Source organism: Equus przewalskii, chromosome 2 (genome assembly GCF_037783145.1).
Source record: "Equus przewalskii isolate Varuska chromosome 2, EquPr2, whole genome shotgun sequence".
NCBI lineage: Eukaryota > Metazoa > Chordata > Mammalia > Perissodactyla > Equidae > Equus > Equus przewalskii.
In genome coordinates, this window is record NC_091832.1 from 75,665,993 (window position 1) to 75,687,982 (window position 21,990).

General features: G+C 35.7%; 1 protein-coding gene across 1 annotated transcript in view; it reads right to left on the bottom strand.

Annotated features, from left to right (window-relative positions):
• ETFDH (electron transfer flavoprotein dehydrogenase) overlaps positions 1 to 21,990 on the bottom strand; it is a 33,155-nt gene that overhangs the window by 6,833 nt on the left and 4,332 nt on the right. Inside the window, exons 2-9 of the mRNA XM_008522686.2 lie at positions 17,900 to 18,040; positions 17,255 to 17,484; positions 15,720 to 15,801; positions 15,164 to 15,282; positions 12,176 to 12,253; positions 4,961 to 5,107; positions 3,606 to 3,746; positions 2,232 to 2,375 (exon numbers count right to left, since the gene is read on the bottom strand). Coding sequence (XP_008520908.1) covers positions 2,232 to 2,375; positions 3,606 to 3,746; positions 4,961 to 5,107; positions 12,176 to 12,253; positions 15,164 to 15,282; positions 15,720 to 15,801; positions 17,255 to 17,484; positions 17,900 to 18,040 — 1,082 coding nt within the window. The remainder of the gene's footprint in view (positions 1 to 2,231; positions 2,376 to 3,605; positions 3,747 to 4,960; positions 5,108 to 12,175; positions 12,254 to 15,163; positions 15,283 to 15,719; positions 15,802 to 17,254; positions 17,485 to 17,899; positions 18,041 to 21,990) is intronic.

The window sequence follows — 21,990 nt, forward strand, 5'->3', positions numbered from 1 at the left end:
TTTATTAAGACTTTTCTTCTCCCTCCCCATAACTGACCTACAAGAGACAGATTTAAGACCGGAGTGTTAACATATTTAAATAAAATTTATTTATACATATCCATTTATAGTTAAAAATATTCTCTAAACCTGAACAACTATTATCTGAATTGTGATCTGCTTTTACATGCATTCTGGGTAACACAGGATTTACAAAGGATGTTCTCTCAATTCTATACACTTTTTATTTTACTTGGACATCTAGGGATGGAAACCTAGGTTCTAATCATGGCATCACTACAATTAGCTATTACCTTAAATAATATATTTTAATTAACTTAAGAATAAGTTGAATTTCCAAGATAAACTTTAAGACAGTTGTATGGGCCTCAGCATACATTTCTGCTGAAAAACGTGATAAAGGGTGGTGATATTTTTCAGTTTAGCCAATAAAAGCCTATATATACCCCACAAGGTAGCAGCTGAACTATATAGATTGTTTGCATGGGAAAATGTACTCTATTCTATATTTTTTGAAAAGGAAAGAAGAGAAAGCCAGTGCAGAGTTGTTCTTTCCTCCTTCTGTATTTTTTCTTCTTTAAGTGCTTCCTAAAGTATGTCATGGGCCTTTGCTGAGAAAGTGGGGGGTGGTATGAGTTTGGCTGATGGTTCTGAGAGGGCCTCTGAGAAGAGCGGGTTAACAGGGAAACTACAGCTATCAGCTGTGAGAGACGTGATCTGGTGTGTTTTTAAGTTCCAGGAGGATCTTTGTGTGGGATGTGATACTGGCAGCTGGGCGTCTTGTTAAGGAACTTGGAACCAAGGAAAAGTTGCACTGAGAAATGTTGTACTCTGGGACATTCATTAAACTAGGGCTACAAATAACTGGAAACTCATTAGGAAAGGTGAGTTTTGGTATAGACTGAAGAGAGAAACAAAGTCATGTAGTATTTGTTAGCTCAAAAAAAAGAAAATGGAAATGTTCAAAATTATTGCCTCTTAAGGTCGTCAAAAACTTACTGGAAATAAATTTCCAAATCTTTGACTAATTAAATCAGAAAATTTAGGTAAAAAGTGTGTGTGTGTGGTTATCTCTTCCTGCCAATCTGCAAATCCTGAGATGCTGAAGCACACAAAGCAGATGTTTCAAAATACAAATCTGTGTGTACTACTGAGTATACTGAAACCTTTGTGTTAGAAATTAAAAAGAGCAGAATTAGACTGACAGCAGGTATTACGAACATTAAGCCCATTAAGGAGTTTAATGGGCTTGAACATAGTTGTGCAATGCAACAAATTTTTGTTGCAAATGAATTACTACTCTAGAAACAAAAACAACCTCATGAGAAGTAATCCCATCACAACAGAATTTAGGGACAGTGTTATTTTAAGGTTCCAGTGACTATGTTTATAATTTAGCTATAATTTTACTTGACTTTATGAATTACTGTTATAGTAATAAAGCATTTAGAACTTCACTTTAAAGGTTAAGTCAGTTACCCCCCTCAATTTTTCTATTATCGGTTCTTTTTACCATAGATTTTATTTAAAAAAAAGATAACCAATTTCTAAAATAGTTCTAGATCCCTAGAATATTAGAGACAGAAGGGACCACCTTTATTTTACAGATGATCCCTTACGGCAAGAGAAGTTGAGTAACTTGCTGCAAATCATTTGGGAGAAGGTTTAGAGCTCATTTTTAGATCTTCCTACCTGTCTGATACTATTTCCATAACAGTACCAACAGCTTTTATCATAGTTAGCTATCTAGGTCTTATTTCTTTGTTTAATTAGTATATACTGAACATATTATCTGCATTTGATAAGATTTATTTTGAACATATACTAAAGTAGGACAATTAAAGGCATGGATGTTACTGGGTAGTTGGGATGAATTAATTATCTTTGCTGAAAACTGAATTTGCCTTTGAGTTTCCTGGCAGCTACGGAATAAAGGGAAATATATTTTGGATCACATAGATTTTATTTTCTGATTAAAAACAAACCAACAAACAAAAAAAAAGCTGATGAATTTATCTTTAGAGATCAATATATTCTTAAAACTAAACTCATGGTATAATTTATTTAGCTATTATGTGACATAGATTTATAAACACTAGGTGCTTTCCTTAATTCTTCAGCTTTTCTTCCTATGGGCTAATTTTCTAATCTTTATCTAAATTTGTTACATTATATTTTCAATGCTGAATTTATAACACAGAAATAAAGAATAAAAAAGTTGGAAGAGTTACCTGAAGGCCACCTTCATTGAGAGCTCTGGCTCCATATGCAATCCTTTTTCCACCTTCCAATGTTGGCTGAATGCTGGGATGGTGTTTCCACCTCTGGAACTCTCTAAATGGACTCAGGTATGGATTTTGATAGTCTAGACCAACCTTAAAATTTTTATATTTAAATATGATATATTTATGCAATGAGACATTTTTATTTCAAATTAAATCAAACTAAAATGTGAGCAATATTTATCAGAAAACATGTACTCAAAAGTATTTGGATAAATATATGCAGTAACCCAAATTTAAATAACTAACTAAATAAAATCTGTTTGAAAAAGAAAGGGTAAACAAAAAGATACCATGTGTTTATAATTGGCAAAACTTTAAAAATTTAGAATATATTAACAAACCATTGTGGTTTGTAAATAGAAGTCCAAATTAAAAAATATTTGTAGGTAAGCATCTCACATTATGTTTCTACAAAAGGAGTTGTAATTATTTATTATTCATTTATCAATACCAACTCTAAATATAAACTAATCTACATGCTGTACTACTGAGGCAAAAATGAAGAAACAGGATGTAATCGCACTTCGAGAAAAAGAGGGTTAGAGAAATACAGAAGATGACACTTTATGAGGCATTATCCCAGTGCTGAAACTAATACCCAAACCTTTTTTGCTTTGAGAAGATTAAGTTACTGGAATAACTACACAAAGGTGATGCACGGAACACTTGGCTGGATGTCATAACACACCAGTGATGCAAACACTTAACAATGTGTCATACACAAGTCTAATCATGACACTAAACCATAAAGCTGCCACCACTGCAAAGTGCAGAAACTCATGTTATTTTTCCATTCCTTCTAATGTTCAAGACATAATTTACTGCAAAGATGCAGGTGGCCAAAAAAGGAGAAAATGTTTCATGCTTTTTAAAAGTTATACATTCAAACCCAGTGCTGATTTTATTTTCAGCAGAAGCATGCCATAGCAGAAGTGGGTTTTAAAGTCAGACAGGTTCAGGCATGAACCCTGCCTCCATTGTTTAATGTGCATATGTGGTAAAGCTTAACTTGTTTGGACTTCAGTTTCCCATCAGTAAAATAAGGATTCCCCTACTTCATAGGATTGTTAGGAAACTTAGAATTCTCAGCAAAGCATCTAGCACAGTGCCTAGCATGGAGTAGCCACTATTGCTAACGCTATGAGTTTAAGTAAACGAATGTGTATAATAGCCATAAGCACTTTACATATTGATAAAATTAGAAAGTAAGCTTTAAATGAAAAGCATTTGACATTCTCCAGATTCAAAACTGTCGTTTTATAACACTGATGGCCCAATGACTCTAAGAGTAGAACTTTTCATAATAGGGATATAACTTACCACAAAACCAAGAGCTATCAAGGGTTCACCTTCATTTAAATGATAGAGGAAAGAGCCTCCATAAGTATGTCTGTCCAAGGGCCAACCAACAGTGTGATCTACTCTCCCGGGTTTCCACTTCTTTTCATCAATAAGCCATAACTAAAAGAAAAAAGGTCCTAGAGTGTTATTTAAATTTTTTATGTCACTAGAATGTATAAAACCTTCCAAGTTTTACGTCTTGTTTATGAAAATGACAAGTGAAAAACTGTAACAAGAGAAACACAAAAAAAGTACTTCAAATATTAAAGAAAATTACATCAAATTGCAGCTTGGGGAATCAGAGTAAAGAAACAGGTCAAAAAAGTTATACACTCTTTAAAACAATAATTAGATTCTCAAATTGGTAAGACTTTCCATGGGATTACAGGAAACACCGCTGAAGAGATGAGGGAAACTTGTGGGGGGCTGGTGATGTTCCATATTTTGGTTATACGGATGTGTTCACCTTATAAAAAGTGAGCTGTACACTTAAGATCTGTCACTTTACACCACATATGTCATTCTTCAATAAAACAGTTTCCTCCCCCCTGTACTCCTCCCTCCCCAATTGAAGCAAATTGTTCATCCTATTTTCATAATGCTAAGTTTTAAATTTTAAACAATTTCTATCTGAAATATTATCTAAAAATCACACACTATTTGCAGTCAGATAATATTATGTGCAATCTACCAAAACTATTAAGCCCTTATTCACAATATAATGAATCTAGTTATATAGAGAATTTGAATTTTTCCGAGCTTTGCCCTAAATATTTAAACAAAAGGGTTATAATGACACTTTTACACTCTAATAAGCCTAAGGTTTGGGAAAATAGACTAGAAATTGGGTAAACTGAGAAAATATACAACACTTAAGCCTAATTAAATTTTAGGTTACAGATCAATATACTATGGCTGAGTGTGTATTTCATAAGCTAAATCTCACATTACAATTTTAAATAAATAATTCTTGTAGGATGTGGTCATCCTACAAACAGCATATGGGTAAGAGGTCAAATCCTATTAGGGCAGATGGCATTACAATGAAAAAAAAATCAATGTTACAAATTTTTTCAAGTTCAACACTTATTTCAAGCAACATTTGATAAAACAATTACAACATGTAGACACAATTTAGTTAATGAATTTGATTAGTAATATTTTCTAGCCCCTTGAAAAATATCCCAAATATTTTCAGTCATAATGAACATCTCAAGTCAATGAGAAATATAACAACTGTAAAATTAGATCAATATTATAAAGTACATATGATAATACAAATGAATTTAAGCTCCCTCTTTCAAAATTAAAATTGCAAAAACAAACCACGATACCTCCTTCAGTCCAATTCCATAGGTTTGGGGTTCACAATTGGCCCTCAAATCAAACTTCTTATACAGTTGCTTGGCTAGATGTCCGTGGCAACCCTCTGCAAAAATTGTGACTTTGGCATGTAGTTCTAGCCCTCTCTCAAATGTTGTCTAAAAAACAAAACATGTTAAATTATAACATTTGACAAGTCAAAAAATATTCAGATTCTGGTCATTTTTTTTTGAGGAAGATTAGCCCTGAGCTAACTACTGCCAATCCTCCTCTTTTTGCTGAGGAAGACTGGCCCTAAGCTAACATCCATGCCTATCTTCCTCTACTTTATACGTGGGACGCCTACCATAGTATGGTGTGCCAAGCGGTGCCATGTCCGCACCTGGGATCCGAACCGGTGAACCCCGGGCCGCCTAGAAGTGGAACGTGTGCACTTAACTGCTGTGCCACCGGGCCAGCCCCCTGGTCAGTTTTGAATAGAACTATGATTCAGGTATAGACAGTGCAAATATATAATCTCAGAAGTAAAACTGAGAGTACTGTTGTAAGTAGAATCCAATTTAAATTTTATTATATATTTTGTGTCTGTTATATTTTTCTTTTTCACTTCAAAAGTACTTGACTGAATGGTTAAGTTTTAAGAATTAACAAAGCAAATAAAGCATGCTCATGCTAAAAATATTCTCTACAAATAAAGTGAAAAGGGAAAGGCCATGTCCCCACTATTCGTTATTTTCCAGACCTATCATTTGAATCGGAAAACACCATTAACAGCTTTCTCGTGAATCACGCCAGACAATTTCATGAATAAAAAACTACAGTAGAGCCTATTTAAATCCTTCTAACACAAATAGGATCATACTAAATATACTCTTTAGCTACTTGCTTTTTTCCCTTTAATTTTACTTGTACTCTATTGCTGAACGTATTCTGTAAAACTGAAATGCTTTTTCCAAAGAAAAAAAGTCACAAAGTCTTTCTCTTTCTTTTGCTGTCTGTATTTTGCACTTATGTTTGGCACATGGTAGGTATTCAAGAAAATTACTGAATAAAGGAATACAGAATAATCAAGAAAGTCTCTATGAAATATACCTTTCCTGATATTTCTCTTTTCATATATTTGCATGTATGTGTGTATGCAGACACATTCATTAAAAAAATAGGTTTACAATGAAAACTGTTTTATGACTGTTTTCACATTATATTATAAAGTGATTTGCCTAAGGCAATTTATACCAAATAAAGCATTCATTTTTAATGCTTGCATAGATTCTGCTAATTTTTCAACAAATTCTCAATAGTTGGACATTTAGGTTGTTCCAGTGTTTCACTATTGTAAGCATTGCTTGGATGAATATCCTTGATGCTAAATATCCTCAGTCTGAATGGTAAAAATTGTTTCATTATTAATTCAATATCTTTGTTCTAGAATTGAACATCTTTCACATGTTTATTAGTAACTTCTATTTTTTCTTGTGAAATGCTTATTCATGTCATATATATGCATACATGTATATTGCACGTGCACACATATCCTAGAAAAATCCTCACATATCCTCAGTACATTTTTATTTTGTTCTTGTCTCCTTCCTCTTATTACACGTCACTCATCCACAAACCATGTTAAGAGCATAGTATATACAGTTTTACCCAAATATATATACACACATACATACTGAGATATTCACATATACTCAAACTTTTTTGGGTCTTAGTTTATTTTACAAAAAAAGGATAATATAACAAACTCTTCTGTATCTTACTTTTCTCACTTAATAACACTTCATGGAAATCTTTTGAAGTCACTGTATAGCTCAAATCTTCTCTTTAAGGGCTGGGTAGTAGTCCATGTGGAAATACCATAGGTTATTCAGCCATTCTGCGAATGGATAATAGCCATTCACTGTGTTTCCAGTTTATTTGCAACTATAAACAATGTTACAAAACATACACCCTTCTATATATATCCCTATAATAGTGGTGCTTTTATTCCTGTAAGATAGATTCCCAGGAGTGGCACTGTTGGATAAAAGGGCACATCAATTTTTATCTTACTAGATATTACGAGATTGCCTTCCAAAAAGCCTGAAGCAATTAATAATTCCACCAGCAGTGTATAAGAAGACCCTTTTCCCTATAGTTCAGCTAGTGATAGATATAACTGTTCCTTTTACATTTTGCTAAGTGTAGTGATAACTGACTGCTATTTTAATTTGCATTTCCCTGACTACTGTTCTCAGCATCTTCTTTTTTTTTTTTTATTGAGTTATTGATAGGTTACAATCTTGTGAAATTTCAATTGTACATTAATGTTTGTCAGTCATGTTGTAGGTGCACCACTTCACCCTTTGTGCCCACCCCCCACCCCACCTTTCCCCTGGTATCCACTAAACTGTTCTTGGTCCATAGTTTTAAATTCCTCATATGAGTGGAGTCATACACAGATTATCTTTCTCTTGCTGGCTTATTTCACTTAACATAATTCTCTCAAGGTCCATCCATGTTATTGCAAATGGAATGATTTTGTTCTGTTTTGCAGCTGAGTAGTATTCCATTGTATATATGTACCACATCTTCTTTATCCATTCGTCTGTTGATGGGCACTTAGGTTGCTTCCACGTCTTGGCTATTGTAAACAGTGCTGCAATAAACATTGGGGTGCACAGGACTTTTTGGGATTGCTTGAGGGTTCCTTTTTCTCCGCAACCTCTCCAACATTTGTTGCTATTGGTTTTAGATATTTTTGTCATTCTAACGGGTGTAAGGTGATATCTTAGTGTAGTTTTGATTTGCATTTCCCTGATGATCAGCGAAGATGAGCATCTTTTCATGTGCCTATTGGCCATCACTATATCTTCTTTGGAGAAATGTCTGTTCATGTCTCCAGCCCATTTTTTGATTGGGTTGTTTGATGTTTTGTGATTGAGTTGTGAGAGTTCTTTATATATTAAGGATATTAAGCCTTTGTCAGATATATGACTTGCAAATATTTTTTCCCAGTTAGTGGGTTGTTTTTTTGTTTCAATCCTGTTTTCATTTGCCTTGAAGAAGCTCTTTAATCTGATGAAGTCCCATTTGTTTATTCTTTCTATTGTTTCCCTTCTCTGAGAAGGCATGGTGTCTGAAAAGATCCTTTTAATACTGATGTCAAAGAGTGTACTGCCTACGTTTTCTTCCAGAAGCCTTATGGTTTCAGGTCTCACCTTTAGGTCTTTAATCCATTTTGAGTTTATTTTGGTGAATGGTGAAAAAGAATGGTCAATTTTCATTCTTTTACATGTGGCTTTCCAGTTTTCAGCATCTTCTTTTTGATTCAAGAAATATTAAATGAATACCAACAGTGTGCTAGGTTCTGTGCTAGGCAGTGGGAATACAGAGATGAATAAATAAGACGTGTTCCTTTCCCTCAGGCAGACAGTAAATAAAATACATGAGTATATAATTACAAATTACGATTCAGTGCTATGAAAGAAAGCACAGGCTGCTACGAGAGAGAATAGTAGAAGGGAGCAATTCTGGATTGAGTGGAGAGAAAAGGCCTGTTTAAAGAAATTACATTTAAGCTGTGGATTCTGAAGAAGGGTATTTAAGAGTCTTTCCTTACGATTAGTGACCACCTGGATTGGCCCTTCTGTGAACCGTCAATTCTTTCGATTCTGCCCATTTTCCTAACATGTTGTCTTTTTCTCTCATCAATTAATAAGTACTCCTTTTTTTTAAAGATTTTAGTTTTCCTTTTTCTCCCAAAGCCCCCCAGTACATAGTTGTGTATTTTTAGTTGTGGGTCCTTCTAGTTGTGGCATGTGGGACGCCGCCTCAGCATGGCTTGACGAGTAGTGCCACGTCTGCACTCAGGATTTGAACTAGCGAAACCCTGGGCCACTGAAGCGGAGCGTGTGAACTTAACCACTCGGCCACGGGGCTGGCCCCTAATAAATGCTCTTTGATATTATAAATGGTCAAACATTTTTCCCCCCAATCTACTGTTTATCCACAGACTTTATAGTGTTTCTTTTGGTATACAGAAGTATTTAATTTTTATATAGTTAAAAAGCCTCTATCTCTTATAGCTTTTTCTTCCTCAGTAGGATGGCTTACCCTACCCCTAGATTGTACGAATCTACATTTCTTTCTGATTTTTTTATTGTTTTAAGAAATAATCAGAATTTTTTAAAAAATGAAGGTTTAAATCTACTGTTTGCAGATGGACATAGAGTTTTCCCAGTACCGCTTAGAGGTTTCCTCTTAGAGGCAACATGCCCCTTAGTGTTCAAGGAAAGGCCCTGGAGCTACAGTGCCTGTACTATTCAAATCCCAGTCCCAATACTTAACAGAGTCAGACCTTGGGCAAGTTTCTTACCCTCTGAAACTTACAATCAGATCCTCTTAGAAATGAGCAGAACCACGGAATAAGCAGTAGGACATATGATTCTGGGACTCAGGGAAGAGGTGTTAAAGCCATGTGACCGGATCTGGTCACTATGGAGAAAATGCAGACAGAGGACTCAACACTGAGACCTAGAGCCTCAACAGAGGACAGGAGGACATGGAAAAGCAAGCAAAGGTGACAGGACGGGCCAGTGAAACAAAAGGAAAACCAATGTCACCCACTAATTGCCCCCGAGGGACTCAAGAGAGGTTTCAGAAGCATCTAATTGTTTTTCCAAATTGTTTTCTTTTTCTTTTTGTTATGTTAAGAGATGCAATCACCAACCACCGTGAACCAATCTAAACCCTACCACAAGAGCCGTGCTCTGGAGATGGGCAGAAAAATGCCCAAGAGATGACCTTTGCCTTGTTTTTAATGCTAAGATCTCCCACTCCAGGAGGAGCTTAGGCCTTATTACCATAACTGGCAATGAACGTGGAAGCATGTTTTCCAGTGCAAGCGAATACCCACCTCTCCCTGTTGAATAGTCACTCCCCATCCAAAATAAAAGGCCCCTGCTGTCCTGAGCTCAGGGAGAGCCATGATTTTGGAAACTGTTCCGCATGGTCTCTATTTGCTGCAAATATACTTTGTTTGATAACTACTTCCGGTGGAGAATCTGATTTTAACTTGTGAGGAAGCGAACTCACTTTGGTTTGGTAACACCAAGAGAAGGTGGTGTGAAGAGCCAAGGCAAGAAAGTGTTTCAAGAAGGAAGAAGTTATTCAAGCGTCAGTGCTGCCCACCAGGAGGTCAAGTAAGACAAGACAGAGGGCTGGCTCCGTGGCCGAGTGGTTAAGTTCACGTGCTCTGTTGCGGCGGCCCAGGGTTCGGATTCTGGGCGCGGACATGGCACCGCTCCTCAGGCCACGTTGAAGTGGCGTCCCACATCCCACAACTAGAAGGACCTGCAACTAACATATACAACTATGTATGTGGGGGTTTGAGGAGATAAAGCAGAAAAAAAAAAAAAGAAGATTGGCAACACTTGTTAGCTCAGGTGCCAATCTTTAAGGAAAAAAAAAAAGTAAGACAAGACAGAGAACAGACTATACTGGTTTGGCAAGGTGGCAGTATTTGTGACTGTGACGAGAGATGTTTCAGAGAAACGGCAGTAAGAAAGCCTAACTATGGAGGGTTAAATAGAGCATGGAACAAAAGAGTAAACAGAATCCTTGGTTCTCCCCAGTCCAAACTTGTGGCACTAAAATAATTATTTTAAAAATTTAGACTTTGGAGGGGCTGGCCCCGTGGTCGAGTGGTTAAGTTCGCGCGCTCCGCTGCAGGCGGCCCAGTGTTTCGTTGGTTCGAATCCTGGGCGCGGACATGGCACTGCTCATCAAACCACGCTGAGACAGCGTCCCATATGCCACAACTAGAAGGACCCACAACGAAGAATATACAACTATGTACTGGGGGGCTTTGGGGAGAAAAAGGAAAAAAAAAAATAAAATCTTTAAAAAAAAAAAAAATTTAGACTTTGGAGCTCAAATTACTAAGACTTCACTGTACTCTTCTATGCTTTTATATCTAAATAAATACAATATTTAAAATATATTTTTACAAATACAGAGCACAGAACAAAAAATATATATTTGAACAAATATCATGAGAAGACACAAAAAATGAAATATCAGAATCTGTGTGCTTAAATTTTCTAACATTACATATAAAAATTTTAAAAGAATAAAACATTTTATAATTAAATTATCACAATATAGAAAAGAATAATCATAACTTAGGAAAGGATACAGGAAAAACAATATTCTTTCTTTCTTTTTGGTGAGGAAGATTGGCTCTGTGCTAACATTGCTGCCAATTTTCTTCTTTTTCTTGAGGAAGACTGTCCCTGAGCTAACATCTGTGCCAATCTTCCTCTATTTTGTATGTGGGATGCCACCACAGCATGGCTTGATGAGCAATGTGTAGGTCTTTGCCTGGGATATAAAGCCACGAACCCCAGGCTGCACAAACTTAACCACTATGCCACCGGGTTGGCCCCTATTCTTTATCATTATGAGAAGCAGTAAGAGATTTTTTGCAAACCTGACTATGCACCAGAATCCCTAGGGCCGTTTAAACAGCTTCTTGGGCTCTACTATAGGACAGGCTGAGTCCCAAGACCTCATGTGAATCTGATGGAGCCAATCAAACCACCAGAAGGAACAATAATGTAGAAGGTAAGACGCAAAAGCTTTGCCACTTGCTTCCTAAGCAGGAAGTAGTGAGAAGCAGGAAGATGTGCTGGAGGAGATTCTAGAATAGATTCCCAAATCTGTTCAAGAATGGTGGAGAGGAGGGGAACTCTGAGTTAACAAGTACTTACTGAGGGCCTATCAGGTCAGAGACTCAGTATTACTGATAGTAACGCAAATAATTCCTATTCATAGAAATTAAAATTGTAGAAGTGGCAATGTCGGTGGCAATGATTGATGACCTACATAGGTGTATGTTTTTTCATTCAGAACCTGTTGTAACATCTTACTGATTCTCTCATTAATTAATAAGTGAAATAAAATCTTTGAAAGGTGTTTGTTTTATATTGGTATGAGTCATGTTTTTATCTTTTAAATTAACTTTCTTAAACATGTTATATTTACTTGCTTAAATCTGTTTAGTTCAAAGATGCTTCTATATTTTTTAAACATTAAGAGAAAAATTTCCCATTAACAATTACATTCTAAAATACACTTAATAGATGTACAGTTTGTAGTAAGACTTAATTATTGAGTTTAAGTTGATTCTTTCTTGTTTTTATTAGCCAGTTTGTTAAGCAGATAACTATTAAAACATTTACCTTTGGTGCTCCATCCTTTTGTATCCCTACATCGTTAGTGGCAACTCCTTTTACACTACCATCTTCATGAAAAAGGACCTAAAATGAAAACATATTTGTTATCACCTTAGAATTCATAATCACCTTAAAAAGAAACAATAAATAGCTTTAGATTTTTTAGAAAGTGAACATGTTCTCTAGACGATAGAAATACAGGCTTTAAAATGTTCAGGTAAAACAGAGTGTGTTTTTTAAGAGACTTCTAGAGTACAAAAGAACACAGGTTAAACAGTTGGAAAGGAAAGACATGCCACAACCTTGTTGAGAAAGACTAAGGAGGTTACTACAGAAACCAGTAAAGTTAAACAAGGAGTGCTCTAAAGAGTTCAGATACCAAAGCAAAGGTGTACAGAACCTGTGATCAGGGCCTATCACAAATAAAGAACAGCTGGGTGGGTGGACAGAGAAGAAAGAACGTCAGCAAAGCCTCTATCCCAAATCAGTTAAGACCAAAAATTAAAGAAAACAAAACAAAACAAAACAGAGAGTGGCTGAAGACAGAGCAAAGGTGATTTATTTTTGGAGCAAGGAGGAAATGGGGAAAATGGGTCAAAAGTATAACTCTGAGGATGAGAAATAACAATAAATCTGTAACGCTTACTTGGTTTCTGATTCCTCTCTGGAGGAAAATGCTCTTTGGATAGGAAAGTACAAAATGCACACTGGAATCACACAACAGACTACACGAAAGTGAGGGAGTGCAAAGGAAAACAAGGATTAGCAGCAACAAGTATGAAAAAAAAGAGATAAACGTTTTGAGACCCTAAAACGAATCAACAGTATAATGTGGCTATGAACTAGACCTGAAGTCTGGTTCAGAGTACCAAAAAACCTGCCAAAACCTGGTTAATCTATTGAAAATGATCTTTAAGGAACGGAGGAAAAAGAGGAGAGGTGTAAGAGACTGTAAGTGTGAGTGTGTGTGTGTGTGTACTCCAAAAGTGAAAGATCATGGATTCCACAACCACCAACTTGTGACTTTGACAATGATTCCATATTTGGGTCCAAAAACCAAATGCATATGTATGGGCTGGGAAAACAGAAATGAGTAACAGCAAGTATAATATAGCAAGTACCATAAAAATATGTTTTATTTGACTTACATACTTGTGATACTGTGGTTTATAATAAATATAAATTTAGAGGAAGGAAAGATTGGGTTATTTTTTCTAACCCAATACTGTGAGGGTGGGGTTGGCCCCAAGGCCGAGTGGTTAAGTTCATGTGCTCTGCTTCGGTGGCCCAGGATTTTGCTGGTTCAGATCCTGGGTGCAGACATGGCACTGCTCATCAAGCCATGCTGAGGCAGCATCCCACACAGCACAACCAGAAGGACCTACAACTAGAATATACAACTAAGTACTTGGGGGCTTTGGGGAGAAGGAAAAGAGAAAAGAAAAAGAAGATTGGCAATAGATGTTAGCTCAGGTGCCAATCTAAAAAAAAAAAAATTACTGTAAGGGTAAAAACAAAAATTTTTGAATTTTCCCTGGTAACAAAAACAAGATAACTCTCCCTCCCTTCAAGGTTCTTTCAGCATTTCTTTTAGAAAACTTTTTTTTTTGGTGAAGAAGATTGGCTCTGCTAACATCTGTTGCCAATCCTCCTCTTTGCTTTTTTTTGCTTGAGCAAGACAGCCCTGAGCTAACATCTGTGCCAATCTTCCCCTACTTTGTACTTGGGATGCCTCCAAAACATGGCTGATGAGAGGAGTAGGTCTGCACCCAGGATCCAAACCTGCAAACTCTGGGCCACCGAAGTGGAGTGCATGGAACTTTAACCACTTGGCCATGGGGCTCGGCCCCCTGGAAAACTTTTAACTATGAACTCTTTTTCTGTCTCTGAGATATATGGGAATCTTTTTAAAAGCAAAATAAGATTCTTGCTAGAATCTGCATCCCAGAAACGTGTTTCTTGGGGGCCTTGGAGACATCTTTGGAATGTGAACATCAAGGAGGAAGACATCCTGTCTCCCCATCTCTGTGGGAATCTGGGCTAGGTGCTTGGCTCCAACCTCTAACTTCTTGCTGTCAAACAGAAACAAGAAGTCTTATTATTCCATTGGATAAAGACAGTTAAGAGGTATGTAACGGATGCTATCTGCCTGGCTATGTAAAAGGGTGCGATTTCTTTCTTGGCAATCTCCTTACCAGATTGCCTGCAATTTGCATTGCAGTCTTGGTTTAATGTTAATTCAATAAGAAAACTTTTATCACTATTATTTTTTAATATTTTGTAGAGGTGATTTTTCTGGGTTGACAGGAGATTTTATTTTTATTAATTTCCCCAATAATACTTAATGAGAACCAACAGCGTGATACAGTTGCCAGAAGTTATTGTGAGAGAATTAATGGACAGTTTCTAGACTAACGAAGGTAATAGCCCTGTTCTACTCTAGGCTTGAAGTAGTTTATTCATTCTGGGTGCCACTTTATAAAGGGGATAAAAATGGAACGCATTCAGAGGAGGACGATGAGAATACTGGAGGAACTCAAACTATGTAACGCGATGGTTGAAAGAATTGAGAATATTTAACCTGGGAAAGAAAAACTCCAGAGTGAAGGTGGGGAAGAGAGAGAGCAGGGCATAATTTTAAGTGGACAGTTGTCCTTGGAAGAGGGCTTAGGTTTGTTCTGTATAGTATAAAACTGTAGATAAATTTCTGTTCAATAGAAGGAGGAGAGTACTACCAACAGTTCAAACATCAGACAGAGAATTTTCGATCCCGGACAGTGTTCAATCATAGACTGGACAGTCACCTGATGTGGGTACCATACAAGGAATTCAAGTTGTCTTTGGATTAATCTTTTCAAGATTCCTTCTAACTTTGCAATTCTAAAATCCTATGGCCTTTCTAAAATATTTATTTATCTCTGTACCATTCTTGGTTTATATTCAAAAGAAAAACAGGTGACTTCCTATAAATATTAAAAACAAAAATTTACAAACCTCAGCAGCAGCGTAACCAGGGTAAACTTCAACACCAAGGGATTCTGCTTGCTCTCCCATCCAGCTTACTAAATGTCCCAAGCGCACAATGTAATTGCCATGATTATTCATTGGAAGACCTACAAATATATGCTTAATTTATAAATCTGACTTTTTATTGATAAAAAATCTCAAAAACATAAACATTTAGTTTAAAAATTCAAATCAATGTATAATTTCTGCATAAGTATACACATTATCTTATAGCCAAAATTTCAATTTATTTTCCACAATTTTGGTCTAAAGTTCTAATTATTCAACTAAAAACAACATTACAGAACTAAATTAAAAATTCCTTGTTGGCTTACAAGGCTATCTCAAATCTTCTAGACTGGAAGATAAAAGAACTGGCTTTAGTTCTGCTTTCCCACAAGCTAGCTGCATAACTTTGGGTAAGTTCTTCAAATCTCTAGGCCTCAGTTTTCTCATCTGTAAGAGGAAGGGATTTCACCAGATGAAATATAGTTCTTTCTGGCTGTGGAATACCATGATTCTACGAATATTTATGGTACCTTACCTGGAAGAATTGGCACAGGAATTCTGTATTTCTCTGTTAAAATTCCAAATCTGTCTTCTGTTACAGGAGTGTTAAGTGGAGCCTAGAAACAAAAGAAGGAAAGAAAAGAAAAACGTTTTAGTCCATATTTGTAAGGTTAAATACAAATAATAAAAAAACTGTATCAAAGGGTAAGGGAACTACTCCCCTCACTTTTCTTTCAACATTTCCTTTAGAAAATTTGGAACTGTAAATCCTTTCTTTGTCTCTTTGAGAGGTATGGGAGTTATTTTTAAATTATTTTATTGAGGTCATAGTGGTTTATAACATTGTGTAATTTCAGGTGTACACTATTATATATCAGTTTCTGTATAGACTGCATTGTGCTCACCACCAAAAGTCTAGTTTTTATCTGTCATGATTAGATGTATGGGAATCTTTTAAAAAGCTAAATAAGCCAGTTTTGTTCCCCAGGAATGTCTCTCTTGAGGGCACTGGAGACATCTTTGAAATGTGAACATCAAGGAGGATGGCACCCTGTCTCCTTGTCTCTCTGGGAGTTTAGCCTAGGTCCCTCCCTCAAATTGTAACTTCCTGCTCGAGGAAAACATAAGACAAGTTTTATTTTCCCTTGGATAAAGACAATTAACATGTGTGTAATGGACTGTATCTGCCTATATAGGGCTCTGATTTGAAAAACTTTTTCTATTAGAACTGATATTATGACAATAATAATTCCATGATACCTATTTCTGACATATTAAAAGAGAAAGTTAGTTAGGCACAATTAAATTATTTCTAGCTTAAAGGAGTATGATATTTTAGAAACAAAAGCATAGATGAAATTTTTGGAATTCAATTTACTCCATTTGGAAAGAATACAGAAGATAGTTACATAATTTTTTGCCCCTTACAACATATATTCACAGACAGTGAATACTCCAACCTTGAAGATAGGACAGGTGTAATATAACCCATTTTAAAAGAAGAAAAAACTGAAATATACAGAGTGTGAGATTTTTGACCAAGGTCATACAAATTATGAGAGCAGTAAAACTAGCATTTGGTCCTCTGCATATCATACCAGTGCCTTTTCTGCTTAGGTTATGGGAGGCCATATTAAATTATTTCTTTAGAAAATTAAATTAGATTATCCATTTTGGTTTTACATATCGCAATGCCAGGAAATTTTATATAACACTTTATTAAGAATAATGATATAAACACCTATGGAATAAGTTAGGAAATACCTTCAAAATCAAAATGCTGTATTTTATTTGGTACAAATATTCAAAGGGCTTCTCAAGATAATGCCTTCTTATAAATCCAGCACATAAATACAACATGTAGAAGGCATTATATAGAAATATGAGTTAATATCTTAAAATTATAACTATATTTGATAGGATTTAATCTTTTTTAGCCCTTTTTAAATTAAAAAAGTCTCTAATTACCTTTAAGAGAGAGAATTACATGAAAAGGGTTTTCCTTGTTTCGGTAATTTGGAAACAGAGAGAGTAAAGATTAGACTTTGTATAAAGAACAATTTTTCATACTCCCTTCTCTTTCCAGTCTGGGAACAGTTCTTCAAAACCACATGGATCAAGGCAAGCCCCTGAGAGAGTATGAGCTCCTATCTGAGCAGCCTTCTCCACTAGACACACACGGATGTCCTTTTCCTGTTTAGTAGCCAACTGCTTTAGACGAATAGCTGCAGAGAGCCCTGCAGGGCCTGCACCCACTATTACTACATCTGCTTCTTCCGCGAACCTCTCCATGTTGACTCCTGGGAGGAAAAACATGGTTAAAAAAATACGTAAAAATTCTGGGGTGAATACGACCTGATAAAATCACATGCTAGGTACAAATACGTATATGTTTTAGAGCACTATTTGCAGAACTTGCACCTCTGCTTTGCATGAGAATCATACAAAGTATATTATTGTATTAGTTGGATGTTCTCTTAGGTTCTGTTCCAGCGCATATCTTATTTTAGCTTCCATAAACCAACTTTGTCTTTGCTTTGAGATTATTATAAATTTAGCAAATATTTGCTTATGTAAATATTAATATGTAATAGATTTGGTAAAAAATATAAAATATTATTAGATGATTTTATACTATCGTGAAAAATATATTTCCCTCCACAAAATGATACAAAGTATCTAGAAAAGTCTCAACAATTCTACACAAATTCTTACCTTCCCATCGCTTGTCCTTATCCCGAGGACAAACAGTATAATGGGTAGTAATTCGAGGTACAACAGAAGTTGAAGACCATCTTGTAGCACACAGAGGTAGATAATCTTTCTTAATTTTTAAGGCATGAAAGCACTGATATGCTGCACAAAAATTATGAACATGATTATTATTGTTTTCAACTAGTTTTCCTCAGGAATAGACTGAAATTTTTTTTTTTTTTAGGAAGATTAGCCCTGAGCTAAAATCTGCCACCAATCCTCTTCTTTTTGCTGAGGAAGACTGGCCCTGAGCTAACATCCATGCTCATCTTCCTCCACTTTATATGCGGGATGCCTGCCACAGCATGGCTTGCCAAGTGGTGGGTAGGTCCACACCTGGGATCCGAACTGGCGAACCCCAGGCCACCAAAGTGGAATGTGTGCACTAACTGCTGCGCCACCGGGTCGGCCCCAAGAACATTTTTTTAAAAGAAAAAAAATCTAGGATTGGGGATCAGATCTGGTTTCTGGTCAGTTTTCTATTAATTAGCCTTAAGACCTTAAACAAATCACTGAACTTCTCTAGATTTCAGTTTCCTCATCCAAAAAAGAAAAAAGTCACTAGATGATCTCTAAGGTACCTTCTTGACCTGAAATTGCATGATTCCACGTGATGCCTTTGGAAATACATTTGGAAACTTGTTCATATTCTGACAATATCAACACTGCAGACATTCAGTGAATAGTTACTTCTGTGCTGTAGAGCCATCCATTAGTTGTGACATAAACTGAAAAAGATTGTACTCTCCTAGATGAACAATTCAGTTAACTTTTTCTCATAAAGCAATGTTTTCAAATTATATTTTTAAAGTATCTAATAAACAAATTTATTCAAGTTAGCTTATGTCAAGCCTAACCTCTAAGCAGGATGACTATATAATTTATTATCCAAACTGGATAGTTTTGAGAGTAATAAGGGGCAGTGTTAATGATTACCCTGCGACAAGGTGGACAAACTGGGTTTTATGGTCAGCTTCTTTTTAAATTATGTTGACTCTCCCAAATGGCAATATCTTCTGAGAGCTTAAAAATTATATATTCTTTGAGTTAGTAGATAGCATTTTATGAAAATAAAAGTGTGCAAAGATTTATCTGCAAGACTGTTCATTAAACCTCTGTTGTCCTTAAACCTTCACCTCTACCTCCCCCGATCCTCACCTGGAGCAGATACCCTAGCACATCAAACCTCATAGAAAGACAGAAGCAACTAGTGGCGAACTTTCTCAGTTCTTCGGCAACAACCTCTAATGTAATGTGTATTTGTGTCCATCCTTTGTTCATTCTCTCAGGTTATAATAGAAGATGCATCTCTTCTCCTCACTTAGATTAATCCTCCCACATGGATGATGAGGCTTATCCCTCTCATCTTCTTAGGGACATTCCTCCATCTGATACCCTCACTTCCTCCTATATCTTCAATTTTTGGTACCCTTCTCTAGTACTATTCTCGATAAGCCTTTCCATCATGAAAAAAGGACAGAGAATCCTCCCTAGCCCTGACAGATACAAAATCTTATACTTAGAGCTATAATAATTAAAAGTCTGTTACAGGAGAAGAATAGAATAATCAAATGAACAGAATAAAGAGTTCAGAAATAGACAGAATACACATAAGGATCTGGAATAGAATAAAAATGCTATTTCAAATCAAGGAGAAGAGATGGTTACTCATTAAATGGTGCAGAGATAGGTAGAAAGTCATTTGGAAAAAAGCATACTTCTCTCCTTATATCAAAATGAATTTCATTTGGTCAATGATTTTTAACAAAGACAGTCAGAGTACATAAGGTTATGGTGATCCACAAATAATTTGATTCTCCTGCTTTTGAGTGTAGGCTGGACTTGTGACTAGCTTCCAATAAGTAGAGTACGGAAGGGGAAAAATATTAACTTTAGAGTGGAGAAATATGACAGACACTTTAACTAAGTGATCATGTTTAACATTACCAGCAATAAGACATGTTAGTATCACATATTCCCTCATATGATGTAATGAGCAGGGCTCTTCACAAATCTATAACCCCCAAATCTATAACCTCAGTCGAATCATGAGAAATCGTGAGACAAACTCAGATTGAGGGACATTCTACAAAATGCCTGGCTAGTACACATCTAAAGTGTGAAGGTCATGAGAGACAAGACAAGACAGAGGAAATGTCACACTGAAGTAGACTAAGGAGGCATGAGAGCTAAAAGCAATGTGGTGCCTTGGATTGGATACTGGAACAGAAAAAGGAAGTATGAATAAATCTGTAGTTTAACTAATGGTATTGCATCAATGTTAATTTCTTAGTTTTGATAATTATACCATGGTTATGTAAGAAGTTAAGCTGGGTGGAAGGTATATGGGGACTCTCTGTGCTATCTTTGCAACTCTTCCATAAGTCTAAAATTATTTCAAAATAAAGTTAAAAAATAAAGATTATGGTAATATAAAAGTTAACTCAAAAGGGACCAAAGACCTAAAGGTAAGAGGTAAAACTATAAAATTTTTCAAAAAAACACATGGGTGTGAATCTTTGTGACCTTGGCTTACGCAATGGTTTCTTAGCTATGACACCAAAAGAGAAAATAAACTGTATTTCATCAAAATTAAAATCTTTTGTGCTTCAAAGGATACTATCAAGAAAGTGAAAAGATAACCCATGGAATGGGAGAAAACATTTGCAAATTGTATATCTGATAAAGGACCTGTATCTACCACTAGATAGAACTCATTTCTAATAATAAAAAGACAACCAACCAAATTAAAAAACAGGCAAAAGATCTGAATAGACATTTCTCCAAAGGAGATATACAAATAGCCAATAAGTGCATGAAAAGATGCTCAACATCACTAACCGTCAGAGAAATACAAATTAAAACCACAAGGGAGATATCACTTTATATCCACTAGGATGGCTATAATCAATAGTACAGATAATAACAAGTGTTGACCAGCATGTGGAGATATTGGAACCCTCACACACTGCTGGTGGGAATGTAAAATAGTACAGCCACTTTGGTAAACAGTCTGGCAGTTCCTCAAAATGTTACACATAGAGTTTCCACGTGACTCGCTCATAGGATAAATGAAAACCTATGTCCACACAAAAACTTGTACACGATGTTCATAGCTACGTTATTCATAACAGCCAGAAAGTGGAAACAACCCAAATGTCTATTAGTGAGTGAATAATTAAAAAGTGATATATCCATACAATGGAATATTATTCTGCAATAAAAAGAAATTAAGTAGTGATATATGCTATAACATGGATGAAACTTTAAAACATTATGCTAAGTGAAAGAAGCCAGCCACAAAGACCACATATTACATGATTCCACATATATGAGCTACCTAGAATAGACATGATTTCATGTATACGAAATATTCCATCTATATGAAATATCAAGAATAGAGACAGAAAGTAGATTAGTTGTTACCTAGGGCTGGAGGGGTTGGGGAGTGACTACTAATGGGTATGAGGTTTCTTTTTGGGGTGCTGAAAATATTCTAAAATAGATTGTGGTGATGGTTGCACAACTCTGTGAATACAGTAAAAGCAGTTAAAATGGACACTTTAGATGGTGTGAATTGTATGGTATGTGACTTATATCTCAATAAAACTGTTACTAAAAAAAGAACATTTACAATTACACACACACAAAAGATTACAGGGAAAACACTGGCAACCTTTTTTAGAATCTTGGATTTGAAAAGGTTTTTCTGAGTATGGCAAATATCTCAAAAATCATAAAATCATTTGACTAAAATTTATGACCATTATGACCATTTATGACTATATGACCAAAAAAATGACATAAACATCAAAGTCCCATTTAGTTGTCTGTATTCCCCAGTAGACAGCATACTCCTAAAGTATTTGGTTTTTCCTTGCTGTATGCTAAATCCCAGTGTTGGCCTATATAGGTATAAATATTTGTTGATTGAATATTAGATAGTTCTTTTTATAGTCTCTTTCATTAGGGTACTCATTTATGATTGACCCATGGTATTATAAAACAAGCTAATGCGTTTTCAGTGTCATTCTCCATGAAAAGGCAAGCTA